The 22710-nt window shown below is 37.4% G+C and overlaps 1 protein-coding gene and 1 pseudogene across 1 annotated transcript in view; both read right to left on the bottom strand.

The window, feature by feature from the left end:
* Nucleotides 1-22710, bottom strand: part of HMCN1 (hemicentin 1) — a 487037-nt gene that overhangs the window by 218647 nt on the left and 245680 nt on the right. The window contains exons 12-16 of the mRNA XM_021682591.1: nucleotides 18852-18993; nucleotides 17484-17611; nucleotides 15142-15255; nucleotides 9562-9720; nucleotides 2402-2596 (exon numbers count right to left, since the gene is read on the bottom strand). Coding sequence (XP_021538266.1) covers nucleotides 2402-2596; nucleotides 9562-9720; nucleotides 15142-15255; nucleotides 17484-17611; nucleotides 18852-18993 — 738 coding nt within the window. The remainder of the gene's footprint in view (nucleotides 1-2401; nucleotides 2597-9561; nucleotides 9721-15141; nucleotides 15256-17483; nucleotides 17612-18851; nucleotides 18994-22710) is intronic.
* LOC110574160 lies at nucleotides 19734-20367 on the bottom strand (annotated as a pseudogene).

The following is a 22710-nucleotide window of genomic DNA, read 5'->3' as shown; positions in this document are numbered from 1 at the left end:
TGTAATATGCATTTCAAACAAAGCTGTGGGAACACAGAGACAGAAGAGACTGATGGCATTGTAGAGGACTTAGGGGAGGAGTCGCAGAGCAGGTAGGATACAAGCTGTACCTTAAATAGCAGGTAGAATAGGGGAAGGGCAGTCCAAGGCCAACGGGCTGCAAAGACAAAAGCGTAACTTGAAAAATCAAGGTCTGTTCAAAGAATGGAAAGCTGCACTACCAATGTATCTGCAGCACCACCCTGGGGGCATTTTGAAGGTTTGCAAGAGAGATTTTTTTTTTAGTTGGCCCAATGACTGGGGGAGTATATCGGCACTCAGTGGGCAAAAACTGGGGAGGCCATGCAGGGGGCAGATTCATGAAAGGAACAATTATCCCAAGTCCAGTAAGACTTTTGAAGACCCCACTGGAAATTCATGGATTTGATGACCTTGTTTATAATTATATGATAATTATATTTAGGCTTACATTTGAGCTGTCAAATTCATGGGGATGTACATAAACATGTATGTACATTATGTAGACATTGCCAGGGTATTTACCTATTGAAATACATATTGTTTCAATAAAAATTACTTTATTTTCTTTTGTACTACATTTTAGGTATTAAAATAGTTTTTACTATGTAGGTAGATCAAAAATATAGACTTTGTTTCAGGATAGTAAAAAGGATATTACAAAATATTTTTAATTAAGGAGGGCATTAGGGGGATCAGGTCGAAGACTACTAGGTTAAAGGTTGTGTGGATACAGTCAGGAGACAAGCTAAAGACATAGTTTGGTGCCTTGTAAAGAGTGTGGTTTCTCTTGTGAGCAATAAGGGAGGCAACAGAAGATTTTAAATAGGGAAATGACTGTAATCTTTGCAAATATCTTAACTAAATAAGCACAGTGTTATCTACTGAAAAGATCTGACAGAGAAAAACGTAGCTTTCCATTTTAAACAGTTCCATAGTCTCTCAGATAAAGAGCAGTGACAAAGCTTCTACACCTCTGTTAACCTTTTGCATGTAACTGCAGGACTGCATCTGGTAAACTCAGGCAGTGTCCGCTCTCAACGGCAGCAAACACTTGCAAAGGAAAATTCAGCAAATCATCTGGTTAATAAGGCACACACTGTTTCTATCCAAGATATTTTTCATATTATCAACTCTTGGACTAATTTGTGTAGACGTACATAACACAACGGAGAACTGTTTCTTATCACTATTTGCCTTCTGGAGAGTTTAATTCGGACACTTGGGCAACCACTTGTCAATACATCGTGCTCTTTTAGTCTTCCCTTTTTACATCTGATTTGTTTCAGGCCCAATTTCCTGTTGGGCTTTTCTCATCACTACTATCACCCCACCTGCATAACTCTGTAAGCCTCCTCATTTTCCTTCTCATCTCTCCCGTCTTGCAGAGGGGTTGTTCTGAAATAGCATTTCATGTGCCTTTTCCCTGCAGTGAAGCTTGGAGGGTTATTTTCTACCTCATCAAAAGCATTTCTTCACCTGCACATTCCAGGTCCTGCACAATCTGACCCAGTAGGTACTTTTGTGGCCACCCCTTAGATGGTAGGTTGTAAAATGCCCGAGTGAGGGACCCCACCCTCATCTCTGTCTTCACCACAGAGTCTGGCCCAGAGCTGAATGCTAAAGCACTTATAATTACTTTAATTTGTATTTGGAAGTTTAAGTGGCTAATGGATATTTAATATTTAGTAAACATGGAAATCAGTTATTGGAGACTTGCTACAAAATAACCCCAAAGATGCAATTACTCTTTAAAAACCAGTTAATTGGCTAAATGATTTTATCACCCTAGTGCCATTATTCAAACATTCTAAGCATTATCTTTAAAAAGTACGAAGTGTTTACAAATATCTGAATGCTTAAGAGCTTACAGGCAAAATTTTTGGATGCTGGAGTGTTTGACTTTTTTTCCCAATATTCTGCTCCAGGTAGAGATCAGTTTTAATCAAGGAGCTTCGATAGGGTATAGAGTCCCTATCTGTATGGTTATGTATTGTTGGTCAAAAAAAATTTCATTAAAGTTAACTAACTACTAGTAATATTTTACCTTTCAATACAGCAGTTGGTACAAGAGTCAATAAAATGTGATCACTTATCCACCTAGAGGCCCAGGTGACTCTATTTGCAATAAGAAATGGTGCAATAAGAAATGAAGAAGTCACATTGCTTCATAAGCCTTTATGATATGACATATGACATCTGAATAAAATATAACTTATTTATGACAATTCCAAAATATAAGAATTCAATACTCTTTTGAAAGGAAACGCAAAAAAACACAAAATGTTGGCAAGATCAATTCACAGACTAATCCCTATGTATAGAACATGAATGTATAATATATATGTATATACTTGTATAAAATATATTTCCTTTAACCTACTTGAAATAAAGAGAGCTCCTGTTCTTAGTTGGCTGATGGAACTCACTGAAAAGGGTCTTGAGAAGATCGGCATGATGTCTGATCTCTGCCATTTAATCTTTGGTTCTGGATAACCCTGAACATAGCAAGGTAATGTCACATTTGAGCCAATTTCCACAGAAATATCAGCAGGTTCTTGTATGAAAACTGGAGGTGCTAGAAGATATTTAAAGCAAACAAACAAAAAAAGGTCATTGGGATAGTATATAGGCACATTAAAATATAAACTTCATTATTAAACTGTCAGCAGATTGAATCTGAATCAAGGTATTGTTCACATAATATTGTAAGTTTACCCTTTAAGTATTCCTGGCTGCCACTGAAATAGCAGGTATTTCTTTTTTGCTTTATAAATGAATAGAGGCACAAAGTAGTTCAACTACTTCCTTAAAGTGATAAATGATGAAGAGAACGGAATTTAAGAGTGGGAATTTAAATCAAGATTACTTCAAATAAAGAGAAGCTTTCATTTTAGAAATTTGTTTTAAATTTTAGTTTATGTCATACTGCTCAAATCTTTGAACTTTCTTATAAATAAGTTTGCCTCGTAATGAAATATTTTTTACACTTTCCAAAACTTAACTCCTTTTGGTCAAATTTTTAAAGAACTTAATTTATACCAGAGCTCCTTCTTTTTTTTTTTTTTTAAAGATTTTGTTTATTCATTTGACAGAGAGAGACACAGCGAGAGAGGGAACACAAGCAGGGGGAGTGGGAGAGGGAGAAGCAGGCTTCTGGTAGAGCAGGGAGCCTGATGCAGGGCTGGATCCCAGGACCCTGGGATCACGACCCAAGCCGAAGGCAGACGCCTAACCCACTGAGCCACCCAGGCGCCCCTATACCAGAGCTCATTCTTTAATGAATCACTGTATAACCAGCTAACAGTAATTAATCTTAAATTATATCCTTGTTCTAGATCACATTCTTGCTTCTCAATACCTTTCACCTTTTTTTGTTACATTTTTGAGTTAAAGAAGTATGAGCTTGAGAATCAATAATAAAATTAAGCAACAGAATATAGTGTCTGATAAAAAGAGAATAATGAGACCTTAATATTTTAGAGTTAAAATCTGATTCAGAAATTACAAAATTATAGATCAAAAGGCTACAGTTATCTACATAATTTAGATAAACACAGAAGCCAGGAGGAAGAATTAGAAATGTGTCATAGGCACTTGGAAAACACGGGAAGGCAACATAGGAGAAAACTGTCAGCAAGACCTAACAGATGAGGCTATCAATATGTCTATCCCCCAGAACTTAAAAGTAATGAGGTATGAGATATAAGACAAGGAGAAATATATAGGATGCTATTGGAGGTGATTCATGAAAGCTGCTCATGTAGGATTCTTTTTTTTTTAATTTTATTTATTTATTTGAGAGAGAAAGAAAGACAGAAAGAGCATGTGTGGGAGTGAGGGGAGGAGCAGAGGGAGAGGGACAAACAGACTCAGGCTGAGTGCGGGGCTTGATCTCACAATCCCGAGATCATGACCTGAGCCAAAACCAAGAGTTGGTCGCTTAGCCAACTGAGCTACCCAGGTGCCCCCTGCTTATATAGGATTCTAAGAGGAGGAGCCAAGAGAGGGCTCCTTGATAATGTCAAGGTTAAGTCTTGCTTAGAAAGTCAACTACCACTTACAAAGACAAGGACTGTTGTTAAGTGCTTTCCATTAATTTTCTCATTTAATCTTCACAATATCCCTATGGGGTAAGTACTATCATTACTCCAATTTTATAGATGAAGAAACTGAGACAAGATAGTTAATTTGCTAAGTGTCACATGGAATTGAAGGGTGAAGGTAGGATTGAAAACTAGATTGATCCGGGCAACAATTCTTTGTCATTTTATCAGCCTCCCCTTTTCTATAGGTTCTTACAACTGCTCAAAGTCAAGTTGTTTAGCAGGCTAATAAAAATGGGTGCAGAGATCACTTCTTTCCTTCTCATTGGGAATCCTGGGACTCAGATGTACAGTTGTCTCCCAAGCAGCCTTAGTGCTTTATTAGCCTGGGCTAAAGGACATCCTCTAACTTTGCAGCCTCATCTCCCATTATTCCCCTACAGAAATCTTATTTTCTGGACAATTCGAACTCTTCATTCTTCTCCAAACAAGGATTGACCATTTTCATATCAGTATCTGCATGTTATTGCCATCCCTTTCAAATGCAATGTTGGCTGTTGATCTCTGGCTATTGAAATACTGACAATTCTTTAATCCAGTTCAAAAGGTCCCTCCTCAATGCCATCTCTCATCCTCCCAGATAGACATGATTTCTTCCCTATGTGAGGTTTCAGAGAACTCACTCTTTATCACTCTCATGGCAATGGCCCACATGCTGCCTTTTATTAGACTAATGTTTGATTTTCCCTAGAGAGTTCATGTTTGCAACCATATTTTGTCTTTTTTTGGCAACTAACATAGTACTTTGTGCATTATTCAAGGCGGCTAGATATCTGTGAATGATTGAATCAATATTATAACATTTCAACAATAATCTAGTGTGTGCATTTGTGTATGTGTGTAAGTGTATGGTGATGATAACAACCTTGATCCCACATTTGAACTTGCACTTTTGAAGAAAACATGGCAATTTCAGAAGCCCTATTATTTGTTTATTGAACCTAAATAAAATTAAATTAAATTAAACCCACAATTGAGTAACATGTTTTTAAAAAGAAGTAGTGAGGCCGTGTTTAGATTTCTCTTAATCCACCTCTATGGGAATTTGGCTTATAAAAATAATAGGCAAAATAAGTATATTTAGAAAATAATTTATAAAGCAGCTCATTGTTTGCCTATCTTAGGTGTAAAGGACTAGTTACTTTTCTCTAGAGTGGTTAGTAATCATTTATTCCAGAGCCAGTTGCTTTTCTGAAAAATAGACATTAAGTATAAAAGTCTCAGGATGTATTAGGTGCAGATTGTGGGCAGGTGGATGTGAAAATGGGGCAGAAAATAAATTCCAGAAAAACAAAAAGATATGCAGAAGCCTGGGATTGACCAAGTATTTGGGAAGAACCCAAGCTTACTGACACAACAGAACATAGCCATCAGTGAAAACGGAGACAAATTAGAATTTTCAGAAGTAAGAAAGCCAAGAACAAACTGGACTAAAAAAGGATAAGCAGAGTTCAGATTGTGCCCATAAAACTCAATTAAGACAGAAGAAGTCATCTGTGGTGAAGAAGCTTTGGGAACAGCGTCAGGCACAAGACAAGCAAAAAGTTAGGGAATATACATACTTGTACCAGAAAACAAGGCAAATGAGAGTACCAGGCACTAGGTAAGCAGCCAAGACAGCATCAATGACAAGCAAACCTCAAAAATGAAGCAACTCCTAACTCAGGCCAAGACACCTTTTAAATACTTCCTACTCCTGAGTGTGGCCAATTCGGACTCCAAGTGAATTACATTGGGTGGATGGTAAACAGATTAAAGGGACCAGGGAAGGGGCAGCAGTGATTGTAGTACAAAACACCAGACTTGTACAGGGGAGGCTGTGTTGCTTAGAGACATTACAGTCCATTAGGTGATTTTGAATGGCAGTTCCATTATTTCTTAGTCTGTAAAATTGGAAAATTATTTTGCCTCCCCCAGTCTAAATCTCTCCATGAACAAAAGGAGGTGATAATATTTCCTATCTCACATTGTTAAAAGAGGTAGTCTTCATTAATCATTTAGGCATGTAGTAATCATCCAAATATTAACTATCATTGGTTATAAATATTGTTGAGTTAATTTATTAAATCTTAGCTCCGAAATTTAATATATCTATTATTAATTTCAATTTCAGTTTGTGCATACAGTCTGTCAGGATTATGATGGACTCACTGGGATCCCCTAAATATTTGTGTGCAAATCCTTTAAGAACTGCAGAATTAACACAGGGTATGGCTTTGTTGTCACCGACAGATATTTTCACTCTGAAAATAGAAAAGTTACAAACTTTTCTGCTCTAAAAGCTATTCCATAAAATTATTCTAGTTCCTTTAGTGATAATTAAATATATATCCACTAAGGCAACTCTTGCATTATATTAGTCAAACGGAGATTTTCTTTCCTAAAATGGCTGAACACACTGTTTTGGTTCTACCAAAGCACAAAACACAAAACCACAGTCTAAGACTCAAATCCTGAGTGGTGTGGAATACTGCAAATAAAATCACTGCCAGGCCAACTTTTTGTTTGATGTAGCCAATCTTCTTCTCTTCCAAATGACTTCACAATTCACTACCTCTTTTTAAAAAAGGATGAAAAGCACTGGTAACTTTCCCTGCTGACCTGAAATGTCTATAACTCAGAGCCATGATAATGAGAAACAGGAAAGAGGAGACTCACTACAAGAAGCTGTAACTCCACAATAATATTGAACAGCTTTTTTATCATTGTTTTTTGATCTAGTATTGATGTAAGGTAACAGGCCCACAAAAACGATCTGAACGCCCAACAGCTACATGATAGGGATAAAGGCATGTTTTTCTTTTTCAGTCATAAGCTACTTAAATTTATGCCCAATAGTTTTGGAACGCAAATGATTAATTTTATGCACTACTACTAAAAGTAGCACTTGAATTATCTCAGGCCCTTTTTCAAAAAAAAAATCAACTTGAAACAGTGACTTTCATATTAAAAGCCCAATGCTTAATCTTAAATACTACGCCATTATTATATGTGTGTTTCTATATTATTTTTCAGGACTCCAAGAATCAAAATGACAATTCAATTTGTGAAGTTCATGTATTTGATATGTGTGCCATTCGTGAGGCAGATGGGAGAGCAGCAACCACTGACATGCTGAACGCATGTGGGTAGGTAATGATGTCTCATTTCATCTTTACAACTAACTTAACAGGTAGGTACTATTAAAGTCAGGCAGAAAACCCAGTCTCTCTCCAAAGCCCATTCTCTTAACCACTGTGTAAATTCTGAGGAAAATTTTCGGAGTTTTTTTTGTTTGTTTGTTGGCTTTTAATCCTAATAGTGACAACTACAACCATCACTGCAACTGTGATTTCCATGGGCCTTTGGCAGTTACACCCTGTATCTGCTAGGATATATAACCATCGTTTTATGTGGACAGACAAGGTCTAACCAAACTTTGTGAGCTAAGGTAATCAGAATTCTAACGGTGAATAAGGAGATGGTTAAGGCATAACAGACGCATGCACGGCACTAATGTTAGTATTAAGTTATTTGGCAACTTAATGATCAAGGTTACAGTAAAGAAACAATTGAGTTTATGTTAAGGGCTCCATCAGAACAATGACCAGGATAAAAGCTGAGAGAGCCATTGTTTTAGAAAAGGTCATAGAGAGTGAAGATCTTGAATAGGAGTGAAGATAAAACAAAATTCAGTTCAAGGAATGAAGGATTAAATACAAAACTTTTGTTAGGATGTTTCCTATTCCAATGCAAGTCACTCCAGGACAGAGAGCCCTAAACTTTACATGGTTTTTCACTAGTCAAAAGAGATAACCTGGAAAATCCAGAAGCTAAAAAGATTATCAAGAAGGCAGTAAATAAGCAAAGAATTGTGTACACTGTTTAGATTTTCTTACAGTCTTGGAGAGGGGTGAGGGTGTCATTCCCATTTTTGCTGGGAAAAATTACTCAGACTAATTCGTTCTTCCTCTAGAGCTAGACAACTCTAGAAGAATGTTGGGTAAATATAAAATATCTGGGCAGGGAAGAGGGAGAAGCAGAGCTAGAAAATGTTGGGAATTTGAAACACTGTACTTGTATATTTCTTAGAAACAAGAATTATGTATCAAGTGATCCTCTTCATTCGGGCCCTACTTTTCTAAAAGGTTTCCTTGTGTTTTAACTCTGCTGGTAGATTCAGATATCCTCCACCCAGAGATTCCAATCTTATTTCCAAGGCACTTCTCTTAATAACCCCAGAGTTTAGTCATGGTCAAACACATTTTGCTCTGCCCTAGCCAGATTCTAATGTGGTCTTTGTGGCCATTTCCAGCTTTGTCGATTCTACCCCAAGGGCATAATCACCAAGAACGCACAGTGTTCAGACAGCCCAAGGGCAAGGGGATCATAAAAAGATCCTAAGAGGAAAAAAATTAGTTTACATGAAATAAAATATTAAGCTTACAGGGCGATTATATTCATTTAAAGAATTAAGATAGAGCTAAAATGTTTTATATTACTTTATTCTAAAAAAAATGCATTTTCTTATAGTTCTTAACTTTTGTTAAAAAAAACAGCTGAGGCATGAAAATCATCATACATAAATGAAAATGCAATTTAACAAAATGTCATATTTTATAAGTTTAACTGATGTAAATGTTTGAATTATCTGTTAAAATTAAGCTGCCAGGTTGCTTTTCATACAAAACAAGCTCTGTTTTATATCATGTGTTACCACACTATGTAGAAAAAAATTTTTTTTTTTTTTAAGAAACAGGAGATGGAGAGACAAAGAAGGAGGGAGAACCAAACTTCTTGAGTAATCTGACAACAGTTGCTATGCACATGCTGTATCCTTCATGATGTGATTGACATTGATTTGTAACTAGTACTTTATTTTATACACTGAGGAGTCATTGCTAGTAAATTTTATTTTTTTTTTTTAAAGCAAAAGCACAATCTGCTACCTTTGCTATCATCAACATCTCCAAATTATGGTCTAGGGCCAAAGTCTAATTTCTGGCCTCCAGATGTTAATACTTAGGAATTTTGCGTCATCCAACTCCCGTTAGGAAAATGTTTGGCAATAGATGATATACCAGTGAAGCCTATAGTCTCTGACGTCAGATAACCTGTGTTCAAATATCCAGGCTCGGCCCCTCCATAGATCTGTGATCCTGGTCAAGTTACTTAGATTTGCTACACCTCCATTTCCTTATCTATCTAATGGAGATCATTATAATATCTTCCTCTTAGGATTGCTCTGAGAGTTTAACGAGATAATGCACGTACAAGGTTTTATCACGGTGCATGGCACATAGAAAGCCCTTGGTAAATACTTATTACCGTTACTATATTAATAATCTGAAACGCTAACTCTAATTTGTCCATTCTGACAGATATTTCCACTCAGATGTTTCAAAGTTCTTAGCATGGAAAAAAAAACGAACGTGTCTATCAGAGCTGGGATGCTTACAGCCAACATCCAGAGTTATCTTGCCAGCAGCTCTTCCAGCATCATTGACAGCTACACACATATAATCACCAGCATCCAGGTCTTGAGTTTCTTGAATCTTCAAAAGCCCCAAGAGAGGGTCAATAAGGAGGAATGTTGAGGGCCTCAGCTCAAGATCCCCTACGTCAAAACAAAGAGAGAACATTAACTAAAGTATTTACATAGTTTACTCCGGTACTGGTTTGATTTCTAAACTGCTGAAGAAAACGGACTGTGAAGTTCTTAAAATACAACATAGACACTTAAACAATGTTTATGCAAAGAAAGAATGAAGTGTTTCTTGGCACTAAGCTGATTTATTAGTCTGTATAAATCTATGGGCTGACCGAGAGCCAAAAATCTGGCCCCAAATATTTTCTACTGTATGTACCTAAATAAGAATGAACTCTTCAAGATGCGCCAGGGGGCTGGGAAAGGATGGTAGCTGCCACCATGGCTGTGTTAGGTAAGATGGGAATGGGAAGATGAAGGTTGAAGAAAGGTTTCTACCATCTTTGTGGCAGGATGAATTCCAGTTATCCAGGAAGTGCTTTAGGAGACCATGGTGTTCTTAGTTCGGTCAATGACCAGTGTTTTGGTTTGCTGAATGCTATCAGTTAGATGGTATCTTGGGAGAGGTACAGGCTACCTGCGAGGCTTCTGAGGATGTCTAGCAAAGAAGCAACTGTAGCTATCTGGAGAGGATGCGGAAGAGCTTGTTGGTAGCAGGGGAAAAACGGATGAGAAATTTCTTGACAATGGCCAGAGAGAAGTGTTTTGTATCAATCTCTCAGGATACCTTTACTAATCTGTATTATTCATCCAAGTTCTTTAAGTTGAGTTATGAGTTTCTGGAAGAGGCAGGTAGGAAATAAATGGGTGGAGGATGAAACCATGCACTGAGTTTGACCTCAGTGTGAAGCTAGAATGACGCTAGAAAAATTAGTGTCTGAGTTACCTGTGTATGCTGTGTGTCCCCGCAGCACCTCAAATCTCCTGGGAACCATTTCTTTCTGAAGGCAGGCAATGCCTCAACTAATCTGTAAGTTAAGCAGTTAGTCTCTCCTTATGTTTCTCCTCCTTCAGGGTGACACCTCTCTTAAGAATAAAATTAACCATGATGGCCAATTTCATAAAAAAAATACCCAGTACTGGATGTTTAATACTTGGTGTCCATAGCTTTTTTGTTTTTGTTAAAGGGTAATATTGAACTTTTTGTGGGGGTCCTAAAATCTTCCTGGAAGTTTGAAGGCCATTGCTCTAAGGGGTTCATAGCATGCCCAGATGTCAAGTCTTAAAAAACTGCTCTCCAAAATGTCACGTACTAGCCTAGCCATGTGCCCTGAAGACCACAGTAGTAATTCTCTTAGCTTCTAACAAAAAAAAAAAAAAAAAAAAAGGAGAGAGAGAAAACTCCGGAACTAGTAATTCTCTAGTATACTATAAAAATCACCAATCAACAGACTCAGGGCAACAAACAGACAATTCTCTTTTTGTTTTTATAATTTTGGGAGCAGAAGGGGTCAAAGGAGCCATAAATTTGAAAACAAAACAAAAAAATTACATTAGCAACCGTCAGTGCCAAAAATAAAGTATTTTTCAGTATTCCAATATTTAAAACCCAAATCATCCTTTTAAGCTTGCTACTACATACCAAGTGAGAATAAGAGAAACAACCAAAGCTGTGTCTATGTGCCTCTGGGAAATTTTCATAAATAAAAGCAGATGATGTTGACATAAACTTTCCTCCCACTAAGGGAGAATGCGATGTGACCTAGCTGTTCATCAAGTATTAGAATGTTTGGACTAAAATGCATTTAGAATTTTGGAATTTACTTCTCTCCTATTTCTTTTGTGTATGTCAAAGGACACAAGAGGATAAAATCAAAACCTTTTAGCTAGTAGCTTTTATCAAAATAAAAATGTTTAAAGAATAGCAGCAATGAAACAAAATATAAATTGGAAAACACTGGTTTAGTCAAGTTTGCATTCTGAACACATTTTGATAATCTCTCCTTTCTTCATTTCAACTAAAAAATTAGTCACCAAATTATTTAGAAACCATAGAGAAATATAGAATTTTGAGATGGAAGTGAAATAGGGATTATTTAGTTTTAATATTAGATAAGATTAAAAGAATGGTATAAATAGTAAAATATACAAACTTCCCTGACAATCTATGCTAGGATTTAACATCATTACCACTGAAGAGGGTTCTCTTTATGCTGTAGTTTAAATTCAATTCTGGTCTCTGTGGATGTAAGATGAACAAACAGAGAGGTCATTATCCCTGGCATGAGATCCTTTCAAATAGCTGATGGTAATTAGTGGTTCTCAAAAATGTTTGTCTCAAGACCCTTTTATACTTTTAGAAATTACTGGGGACTTTAATGAGGTTTTGTTTATATGAACTATATTTATTTGTATTTAGCATTTTAGAAATGAAACTGAAAAAATTTTAAATGTATGCATTTATTTTATAATAACAAACTCATAATATTTTAACATAATGAACATATTTTATGAGGAAATAATTATATTTCCAAAAACAAGAGAAATTTAGTGAGAAGAGTGGCGTTTCACATTTTTGCAAATTTCTAGAATGTCTAGCTTAATAGAAGACAGCTGAGTGCTCATCTTTGCTTCTGCATTATGTAGCCTCCAAAAACTCCACTATATACCCATGAGACAATGAATGTGATAAAGACAAATAATATCTTGGTATAATTAGGAAAATAATTTTGATCTGGATTCCCTGAAAAGAATTATGAAGAACCCCCAGGGATTCCTGACTACACTTTAAGAAACACCAATCTAAATTTAAAAATCCAATTTATTTTACCAGAAATATCCTCTATGCAACATTTTAATAGTGTCCCCGATTCTTTTTTGAACCCACTGTATGTTGCTTATTTCTAAAAATGAAAAATCCAAAATTTTGATGAGTATTTGTATTTATGGAATTCCTTTTCTCTGATGATCTGAACGGAATACAATTTATTAATGGATAGTGGTTGCCTGGGGTTTGGAGCAAAGGAAATGAGGAAGTGTTTAAATTGCACAAGATAAGTCCTAGAGATCTGCTGTGCAACAAAGTGCCTATAGTTAACAATACTGTATTGTACACTTAAACATTTTTTTTTTAAGATTTTGTTTATTTATTTGACAGAGAGAGAATGAGAGAAAGAGAAAGCACATGAGAGGGGGGATGGTCAGAGGGAGAAGCAGACTCCCTGCCGAGCAGGGAGCCCGATGCGGGACTCAATCTAGGGACTCCAGGATCGTGACCCGAGCCGAAGGCAGCTGCCCAACCAACTGAGCCACCCAGGCACCCTTAAACATTTGTTAAGAAGATAGATTCCAGGGCGCCTGGGTGGCTCAGTTGGTTAAGCGGCTGCCTTCGACTCGGGTCATGATCCTGGGCTCCTGGGATTGAGTCCCACGTCGGGCTCCCTGCTCAGCGGGGAGTCTGCTTCTCCCTCTCCCTCTGCCTGCCTCTGCCCCTGCTTGTGCTTGTGCTCTCTGTCTCTGTGTCAAATAAAAATAAATAAAATCTTTAAAAAAAAAAAAGATAGATTCCATGTGTTCTTACAATCAATCAATCAATCAATCACCACCTACTTCATTCAATCAGAATTGTCAAAAAAAAAGGGTATGAGGAAAAAGTTATTCTTCTGGTTAAGGTGAGGTCTCTTCTTTACCCCTTGGTTTCCATAGGTAGAATTTTCATAACCTTCCTATTGTCTCATCCCTAACAGAGGTGTAAAGGAAAAACCAGCTGCCTCCTCCCCCTTTCTTTCTGGAGCCAATCTGCATGTAGAAGAGATTATCCTCTAGTTCTGTTCTTGATGATCCAGACTCTGCATATGCAATAAATTGCCTGCCTGGGATAGGTAGGGCAGTAGGTTGGCCTGATTGTGGGCTTTATGACTGCTCTGCATATTGTTGATGAACATTGGAGCATGTCCTCCAATATGGTCTGTCGGTGTTTAATGCCCACATTCTAGCTCTGTGGCTTCATAACTTGGACAGAGAAATGGGATATTATTTACTGGGTCTGTTGAACCCCAACATCTATGTTTGAGAGAACTAATAGGTAGTCAATTCTAGAATCTTCCATATGATGGCTACATGGCTCCCTAACTCCTCCTTACCTTCCAAGCCATTTATGAGACCCAGGCTAACATGAAGACTACATTTAATTCAGAAAAGTAGCCTCAATTTTAAAAATAAAAGCCTCAATGTTTCTGTGTGACTCTGCTATCTATGGGCAGAGAAGTCAGCAGGTTATATTACTTTTTTTAATTTTTATTTTTAACATAAACCACTGACTTTTAAAAAAGAGAAATACTGCTTCTAAAACACATTTTTTCTGGATTTATTTATGATGTGAGTTTGACATTGATTATTTCATTTGTAATTCAAAGATTTAAGTATTTTAAATAAGTAAAAGTAGTGTATGTACCTGAAATAAACCTAATTAAGAAGCAAATCCAGAAATGCTTTTCTTATCACAGAAAACATGAAGACTCAATATCATTTAACATGGAAAACCATGAAAATGGCATTATCTCCTAGTTTTCCTGTTTTTGATTTGTATTATTTAAAAGTGTTTGTTTTCTACATAAAGCCTTTCTTTTTCACCTCATGTTCCCCAAGAGTTTGAACCCGAGGTGAATTCATAATTTTGTGATTATGACATCAACCCGTTGCTATGGGGATGTCTGTGATTTAACAAACAGAATCATAACAATAGTTCTTTGTACTGTTTAGCATTTTTCATCTGAAGATTAAAAAGTATTTTGCAAACAGCATCTCAATAATCCTAGCAACCTCCCTTTTAGAGTGTTTGCGGGAATTTTTCTTGCTCATAGATTGGAAGAACTGAGACAGAAACAGAAGCGGGATGTTTTACACAGATACCTACTGTCAGCATCTGAGCCTGGACTAGGACCCAAGTGTATTCTCACTAAGACAAACAGCACAGTAATTACTGTTATTTTATTATAGAATCACAAAGGTGTAATCTTTATGTTACAAATGCAAGCAGACAATTTCCACGCTTGATAAAAGCATCTACCATGTGCGATGAAGCCAACCACACAACACATTTGTCTTTCATTTACCTGTAAGTTTGAATGTGATGTCTTTTTTGAGGACTTTGTACAAAGTGTCCTTGAGAATCTAGAAAACTTTCTAATAGTGACAGCCATTATCTCTAAGAAAAGTGAACCGAAATCAGGAAAGTCATCTTAAACATTAACAGCGTATTCTTGGACCATTTTCTACAGGAAACAATCCTAAACTAACAAAGAGAATGTTCAGCTGGATTAGCAAAGGCGAACTTTTCCTGCTTTGATTTTCATGGTCCTATAATCCACACCAGATGTCAAATCCTGAAATTTAGAGTTCAGAATTTTGAACTATTGTCTCTAGTGAGATCATAAACACATTTTATGGGGCTGCTAAGTCACACATCAAAACAAAATTTTAACAAATCATCGTTTTAAAAGAGAAAACAAAACTAAGTGAACCAGACATGAACATACTTAAGAAATGTACCTTTGAACCATTTAACTTGAGGTGGAGGAATACCAGAGGCTTTACATTCCATAACTGTTGTATCCCCAAGAGCAACCAAGAGCTCACTCTGAACTACGATCAACTTTGGGGCTTCTGAAAAAAACAAACAAGCAAATGGTTAATGTCTGGCCCAATGCGACATGCACGTTGTTTATAATTACACTAAATGAACCAGTTTAACAAAATCCACTAGTGTTTACGTGCTTGTAGCTATTTCAATGTTTATAAACAGAAAGAGACTCTTCTAATGCACATGTACATGGATGTGTGTGATGAGAAGATCATTTATCAAGGTCAAATATATATATATTAGGCAAAAATAATTCTGATAAAAGAGTCAAAAATTTAGGATATTAACAGAAAGGTCCTTATAAAAAAAGATATATAAAGAAAGAAAAATCTTAGAAATCTGAACACATCTTATAGAAATAACAAGTAATATAAAGGAACAGAGAGAAGACTGATAGTAATAAAAATATCAAAAGAGCTGTAATGGTAAGACTGATTTGGCTAGATTAAGACTTGAGGATAATGTAATTACAGGTTAATTCGTTGTAACATTTTCTGCATGATTTTAAGGATATTCATGTTTAACTACAGAGAGAGTTGCAGTCTAAGACTAAAAGTTTTATCTATAAAAAGTAGAGTCTCCATTCCCTTTTTCCCTTTGATGCTAAATACAAACATTCTCTAAGTTTCTTTCCTCCCTTGCTTAATGCTTTCATTCACTCATACATACATTTTTCTCTGAACTGGGCATGTTAGGACTTTCTAATTTTAATTGAGGTAGTTTTAAACAAAGCTAAGAGTTAACTTCTCAAAGATCATGTTAATCCTCTGCTAGAAAAGCTCTGGTGATTTTATTTCATGATTCTCTAGTTTGGCTTTCAAAAATCATAAACTGGTGCAGAGCTTTCTTTTTTAACTTATCCTCCATACGTTTCCTTTCCTATCACAAGGTACGAAGCTATGCTGGTAGTCCAAAACAACCCCTACTCTCTCCTATCTTCCTGCTTTTGCAAAAGCCTGAAATGCCCTTTGCCCTAGTTCTTTGAATCCCACTCATTCCTCCAGACTGAGTTTAAATCCTGTCTCCTCTGAGAAATCTTTACAAATTCCCCAGTCAGAATTAATCTTCCTCTCTGCCAACCCTCACTGTAGTACTTGTCTGTCTGCTGTCTTACATTTCTTTATGTATAGCCACTCCCATTACACAAGTTCTCAAAAAGTAAGGACTTCATAACATACATTTTTTATTTTATATTCCACAATCTTTAGTATTTTTAGATACTCTGGGTGATTAATAAGGTAAATAAGTGGGTCAACTATTTTGGCTTGTGAATGAACCAAAATTCATTTTACAATTCAGAATCTCTTTCCACCCCCCTTTCTGCATTCCCACTGCCTATTTCCTCTCCAATCTTCCAAACTTACTCACCATGTGCCTTCATTTCTGTCAATGAAACCATTTCTTTCCAGGCTTTCAGAGTCAATATTTATGACACTTTTGCTACCTCCCTCATATGTACATACCAACTACAATTCTCAATTTTTATTTTAGCTTTCTTCCTCTCTTCCACTTCCAGTTTCACTACCTTACCATGAATGGCAGGGTGGATCGTTAGCCATTAATTATTCACAATTTACAAACTAACATTGAGCATGTAATGCCCTTGTCCTTTATTTGTTTAAAAAAAAATTAAAAGAAATATTCTATTATATTGGAATATATGGAATACATTATATTAAAATAGATTACAATCCTGTTTTAGAATCTATTATAATCATTATGTTATGGAATATTATAGAATGATTATCATGAAATGCATCTTCAATAAATGTTTATGTTTGGAGGTGAAAAACTAAAGATGAAAAGTGAAAATAATATGTAGATAGGATAAATGACAGAAATGTTACAAACATTTAATCATAATAGAAATATTATAAAGTTTTGAATATAAGTGAAAAATATAAAATGGAAGTTGAGGTAAACTAGAAAGGATATAGAATTTATTAAGATGTAAGCAAAATATTGCAAACAACAGAAAAACCATGGAAGGATAGAACTCTGTGGACCATCTGGGACTCTACCACAATCTGTAAGCCTCCTGGAGTTTTGCTGACTAATGAAGCTATCTACTCCCTGAACTTTTAACTTAAATTAGGTTACAGTATTTCCTTTAATCAATGTGTGAAATGAATAATAAATTATAAGACTGGGTAAAACTCATTCCTAATATTAATTTTCAGAAAAGTACTTTTAAATTGCTTGATATGATACTCATCCTATTTTCACTGCCTTTTAAACTGATTATACTTGCCAATGTATCTGAGGGTAGAAGTCTGTTTGTCTGTTCCAGCTGAATTACTTGCCAGGCAACCATAGATCCCTGCATCTTTGGGAACTGCATTTTTGATAATTAAGGTACCTTCTGAGGTCATCCTATACCTAGGGATGAAAAGAAAAGTTGAAAATACCCCAATAATAGTATGAAGAAACTATAGGATCTTCCTTACAAATATCTTCAAATATCTTAGACATATTTTTGGTGCTGACTGTAGAAATTATTAATGTTGTCATTTTATAAACAGAAATGTAGTAGTGGTAGTAGTAGTAGCAGTAGTAATAATAGTAATAGTAGTAGTAGTAGTAATAATAATAGTAATAGTAGTAGTAGTAATAATAGTAATAGTAGTAGTAGTAGTAATAATAATAGTAATAGTAGTAGTAGTAGTAATAATAATAGTAATAGTAGTAGTAGTAATAATAGGTCCCATGTATCCAGTACTTGCTCTGTGCCAAGGACTGCTCCAGAAATTTTACATAATATTTTAAATACTCATAACAACCCAATGAGTTAGATACTATTATCATCTCTGTTGTACGGATGAGCAAAGGGATTATGTGACTTGCCCAAAGGCAGTTAGTAAATGGAAGAAGTGGAATTTGCAACCAGACAATCACACTCTGTGTGAATTGTTATGCTAAAAGTTCCACCAAATGCAAACCTGAGAGATAGCAATACCTCCTGTCACGCAGAAAGTCAGTGGTGAGTCTAGGAATAGAATCTGGCCCTAAGCCCTCATCCTCCTCAAAACCCAGAGCAATGGAAGTTCAATAGCTGGAAACTTCCTTGTTTGTGTTCCACATGTTCATTACACTCTTTGCGCATGAGAGGATTCACTGTCTTTTGAAGTCATCCAGCAGATAAAATACATCTCAATCTAGTACGGCAAAAGTGAATAGGAATTGCAAAGAAATGTCTGCACACATTTTAATTAGAGCTACTGTTCTGTCCTTTGCCTCTTCTCTCTCCTGTTAAATCCCAGGACCATATTTTTAATAGATTCATGAAAACTACACATTACCCCACAGAAAGTTTACTATCCTCATTTCAATTATTCAAGGTAAACCAAGTGTTATGGTGTCATGTTTGCGATGCCAAGTATTGTGAAGCTCTTAGGCCCAGCTATTAAATGCAAGATTGAAGAACATCAAACTCTGTCAATTCATCATTTATTATTTTATGGCCATTTCCTGGCCTATTTAGAAAATCTAAAGCTGTGGATTTTGGTCAAAGCTCCCTTAACCTTAGGGATTTAGTCACATTAGTTTTGTCCAACTTTTGATTGGTTTTTCATCAACACTTCACTCAGTAAAAACAAAGAACATGATACAAACCCAGTACCTGTGTGAACCCATGATAAACATATCATTAATGGTCCAGGTGATCTTTGGTTTGGGATAACCTGTTGCAGAACACCTGATGGAGACCTCATATCCTCCTGTGAATGACTGATTCTTGGGCATCACAGTGACTTTGGGTGGTTCTGCAAATAGAAAGAAACATATATAGTGAAGCGGCAACTTACCTTGATGTTAGGAGCTTTCTGTGTTAGCAGATTTGTAGGCTTCTCACCACACCATTCTTTTCTTTTCTTTTCTTTTATTTATTTTATTATTATTTTATTTTATTTTGTACTTCCAAGAATTCATTTATAAAAACAACCAAGTTGCAGTAGGGCTCAGGAGATTTCTTCCCCAAAGCTGACAGGAGTTGCAGACTCTGCTCCCCTGTTCCTTATGGCCCAGGCTGCACAAGACTGGGAGTCTTGGTCCCTCCAGAGCCCCTCTTTTCCCTGAGAGCCTGATGCATGCTGTGGCCAGGACCCAGGAGCCTGCCTCTACCCTGCAGGTTCAGGGTGGAGGGCCTTACTTCTGGCCATTTACCCCGATACCTTGCAGCTCAGACCAGCCCTGTCAGACCATCTGAGCCCCAGGCCTACCCCTACTTCCAGAACCTGGATGCATGAGAGTGGATGAGGCCCTGCCCTCAGGGCTTGGGAAGGGTCTGGCTAACTCTCCTCTGGGTGACATCAGGGGACTGGATCTGAGGCCAGTGCCAGGAGGGGCCTGAATGAAAGCCAGGGGAGCTATAGGAGCAAGACACAGTGATATTTGGCAGCTGGGGCAGGGGAATGGGGGAAGGGGTTTCCTCTGTCCATTCTCTAGCCAGGTCCTGTCTCCCAGCCATCCAGCCCCACAGTCCTGCTCTGCCCCATGGCCTTGGTTACAAGACTGGCCTTGCAGTAACTCCATTCTCCTGGAGTGTCTTGGACATGTGGAAGAAGGTGGTCCTCATAGCCTGGGGACATCAGTCATAGTGAGGCCACTGGTGGGGATGGCATCCACCATCTCCACCTGGAATGTTCCTGAGAGGAAGAACTCCCTTTTGGGGTCATAGAAAGAGAAGAAGGTGGGGTACACCACAGAAATGGTGGGCACCTAGACCTGAATTGCGAGGTAAAAGCATCTTTCTTGAAAGGTAGCAGGTCCGAATTGTCCTTCTGCAAATCCTCAGGGTAGATCCACATTTTGAGGTTCTTGCTGACCATGTGCTGGCCCATGTCAGACATCACAGTCACAGTTTGTCCTGGAGCACTGCCAGTTGATAAAGATGTCCCCGAGACACATGATCAGGTCTACAGGCCCCACGAAGAGAACTCCTGCTTGGTGATCCACACACAGCACTTGTAGAGGGCCTCCAAGAGGCCCATCATGTTCAGGACACTCTGGTGGTTAGAAATGATGACACAAGGATGGTTCACTTCCAGGTTCTGGTGGCCCTCTGTCTCAGCATGAAGGCCCTATATGTACTTGAAGAACTGGACAAACCAACTGACAATATTCATGTTCTCCACCATCTGAGTGTGTTACTGCAATAGGTCTTAGTGGAGAACGTGAAACAGAGCACTCAGTACAAGGTGATATTGGCTTAGAACCTGGCCATGCAGCTCAGCCGTATGAGTAGCAGCATGGTGGTCAATCACGGCAAGAGCTCCATGGCCAGGGCAGCACTGGGACCACATACCTGCAGAAGCACCCTGGTAGACCCAACTGTGCTGGCCTCAAGCCCCCTCCCTGGACTCTGGCCCAGAAAGAGCTCTTTAGATGACCTTTATCAGGGATCTAGCCCAATTAGTACAGGGAAGGAACCAAAGGAATTTGATTGATTTATTTTTTTAGCATTTTATTTTTATTTATTTTTAATTTAAATTCAATTAATTACATATCATGTATTATTAGTTTCAGAGGTAGAGTTCAGTGATTCATCAGTCTTATATAACACCCAGTGCTCACTATATCCTGTGCCCTCCTTAATGTCTATCACCCAGTTACCCCTTCCCCCCTACCCCAATCCTCTCCAGCAACCCTCAATTTATTTCCTATGATTAAGAGTCTCTTATGGTTTGTCTCTCTCTCTGATATCATCTTGTTTTATTTTTCCTTCCCTTCCCCTATGCTCCTCTGTTTTGTTTCTTAAATTTCACATGAGTGATATCATATGATAATTGTCTTTCTCTGATTGACTTATTTCGCTTAGCATCATACTCTCTAGTTCTATCCACCTCACTGCAAATGGCAAGATTTCATTTTTTGATGACTGAGTAATATTCCATTGTGTGTGTGTGTGTGTGTGTGTATCACATCTTCTTTATCCATCTACTTTATCTAAGTAATATTCCAGTGTGCGTGTGTGTATATATATATGTATATACACATACATACAACATCTTCTTTATCCACCCATTTATGGACATCTGGGTTCTTTCTATAGTTTGGCTATTGTGGACATTGCTGCTATTAATGTTGGGGTGCAGGTACCCCTTCGAATCACTACATTTGTATCTTTGGGGTAAATACCTAGTAGTGCAATTGCTGGGTCATAGGGTAGCTCTATTTTCAACTTTTTGAGGAACCTCCATACTGTTTTTCAGAGTGGCTGTACCAGCTTGCATTCCCACCAACAGTTTAGGAGGGTTCCCCTTTCTCCACATCCTCGCCAACATCTGTCGTTTCTTGACGTGCTAATTTTAGCCATTCTGACCGGTGTGAGGTGGTATCTCATTGTGGTTTTGATTTGTATTTCCCTGATGCCAAGTGATATGGAGCATTTTTTCATGTGTCTGTTGGCCATTTGGATGTCTTCTTTGGAGAAATGTCTGTTCGTGTCTTCTGCCCATTTCTTGATTTGATTATTTGTTCTTTGGGTGTTGAGTTTGATAAGTTCTTTATAGATTTTGGAACTGACCCTTTATCTGATAAGACATTTGCAAATATCTTCTCCCATTCTGTCAGCTGTCTTTTGATTTTTGTCGACTGTTTCCTTTGCTGTGCAAAAGCTTTTTATCTTGATGAAGTCCCAATAGTTCATTTTTGCCTTTGCTACCTTTGCCTTTGGAGACGTGTCTAGCAAGAAGTTGCTGCAGCCGAGATCACAGAGGTTGCTGCCTGTGTTCTCCTCTAGGATTTTGATGGACTCCTGTCTCACATTTAGGCCTTTCAACCATTTTGAGACTATTTTTGTGTATGGTGTAAGAAGATGGTCCGGTTTCATTCTTCTGCATGTGGCTGTCCAATTTTCCCAACACCGTTTGTTGAAGAGACTGCCTTTTTCCATTGGATATTCTTTCCTGCTTTGTCAAAGACTAGTTGACCATGGAGTTGAGGGTCCATCTTGGGGTTCTCTATTCTGTTCCATTGATCAATGTGTCTGTTTTTGTGCCAGTACCATACTGTCTTGATGATGACAGCTTTGTAACAGAGCTTGAAGTCTGGAATTGTGATGCCACCAACTTTGGTTTTCTTTGGATCCAAAGAAATTTTAAAGCAGGGGAAGTAACTCTTCTTTGAGAGTAAAATGAATTTGATCCTAATGTCATGTTTCTGTGCTCCACTGGTTACCAGGTAACCCCTTCCTATTTTGCTCCCACCAACTGACCATTGGCTTCTGTCTGCTAAGCTGGAACTCCGGTATAAAACTGTTTTCCAGAAAAGTCTATAGATAGGGCCTTTTGAGTCTTTCTATACAGTGAACACAGGTTTGGAGCCACAACTTGTCCTGACTGCTGCCTGCTTTGTTTGAACTGCTCTTTCTTTTCTTTTCAGTTTTTTCTTTCTTTCTTTTTCTTTCCTTCTTTCTTTCTTTCTTTCTTTCTTTTTCTTTCTTTCTTTCTTTCTTTCTTTCTTTCTTTCTTTCTTTCTTT

Source organism: Neomonachus schauinslandi, chromosome 6 (genome assembly GCF_002201575.2).
Source record: "Neomonachus schauinslandi chromosome 6, ASM220157v2, whole genome shotgun sequence".
NCBI classification, from domain to species: Eukaryota; Metazoa; Chordata; class Mammalia; order Carnivora; family Phocidae; genus Neomonachus; species Neomonachus schauinslandi.
The sequence above is the reverse complement of the archived record's forward strand: the minus strand, read 5'-3'. Positions and strand labels throughout refer to the sequence as shown.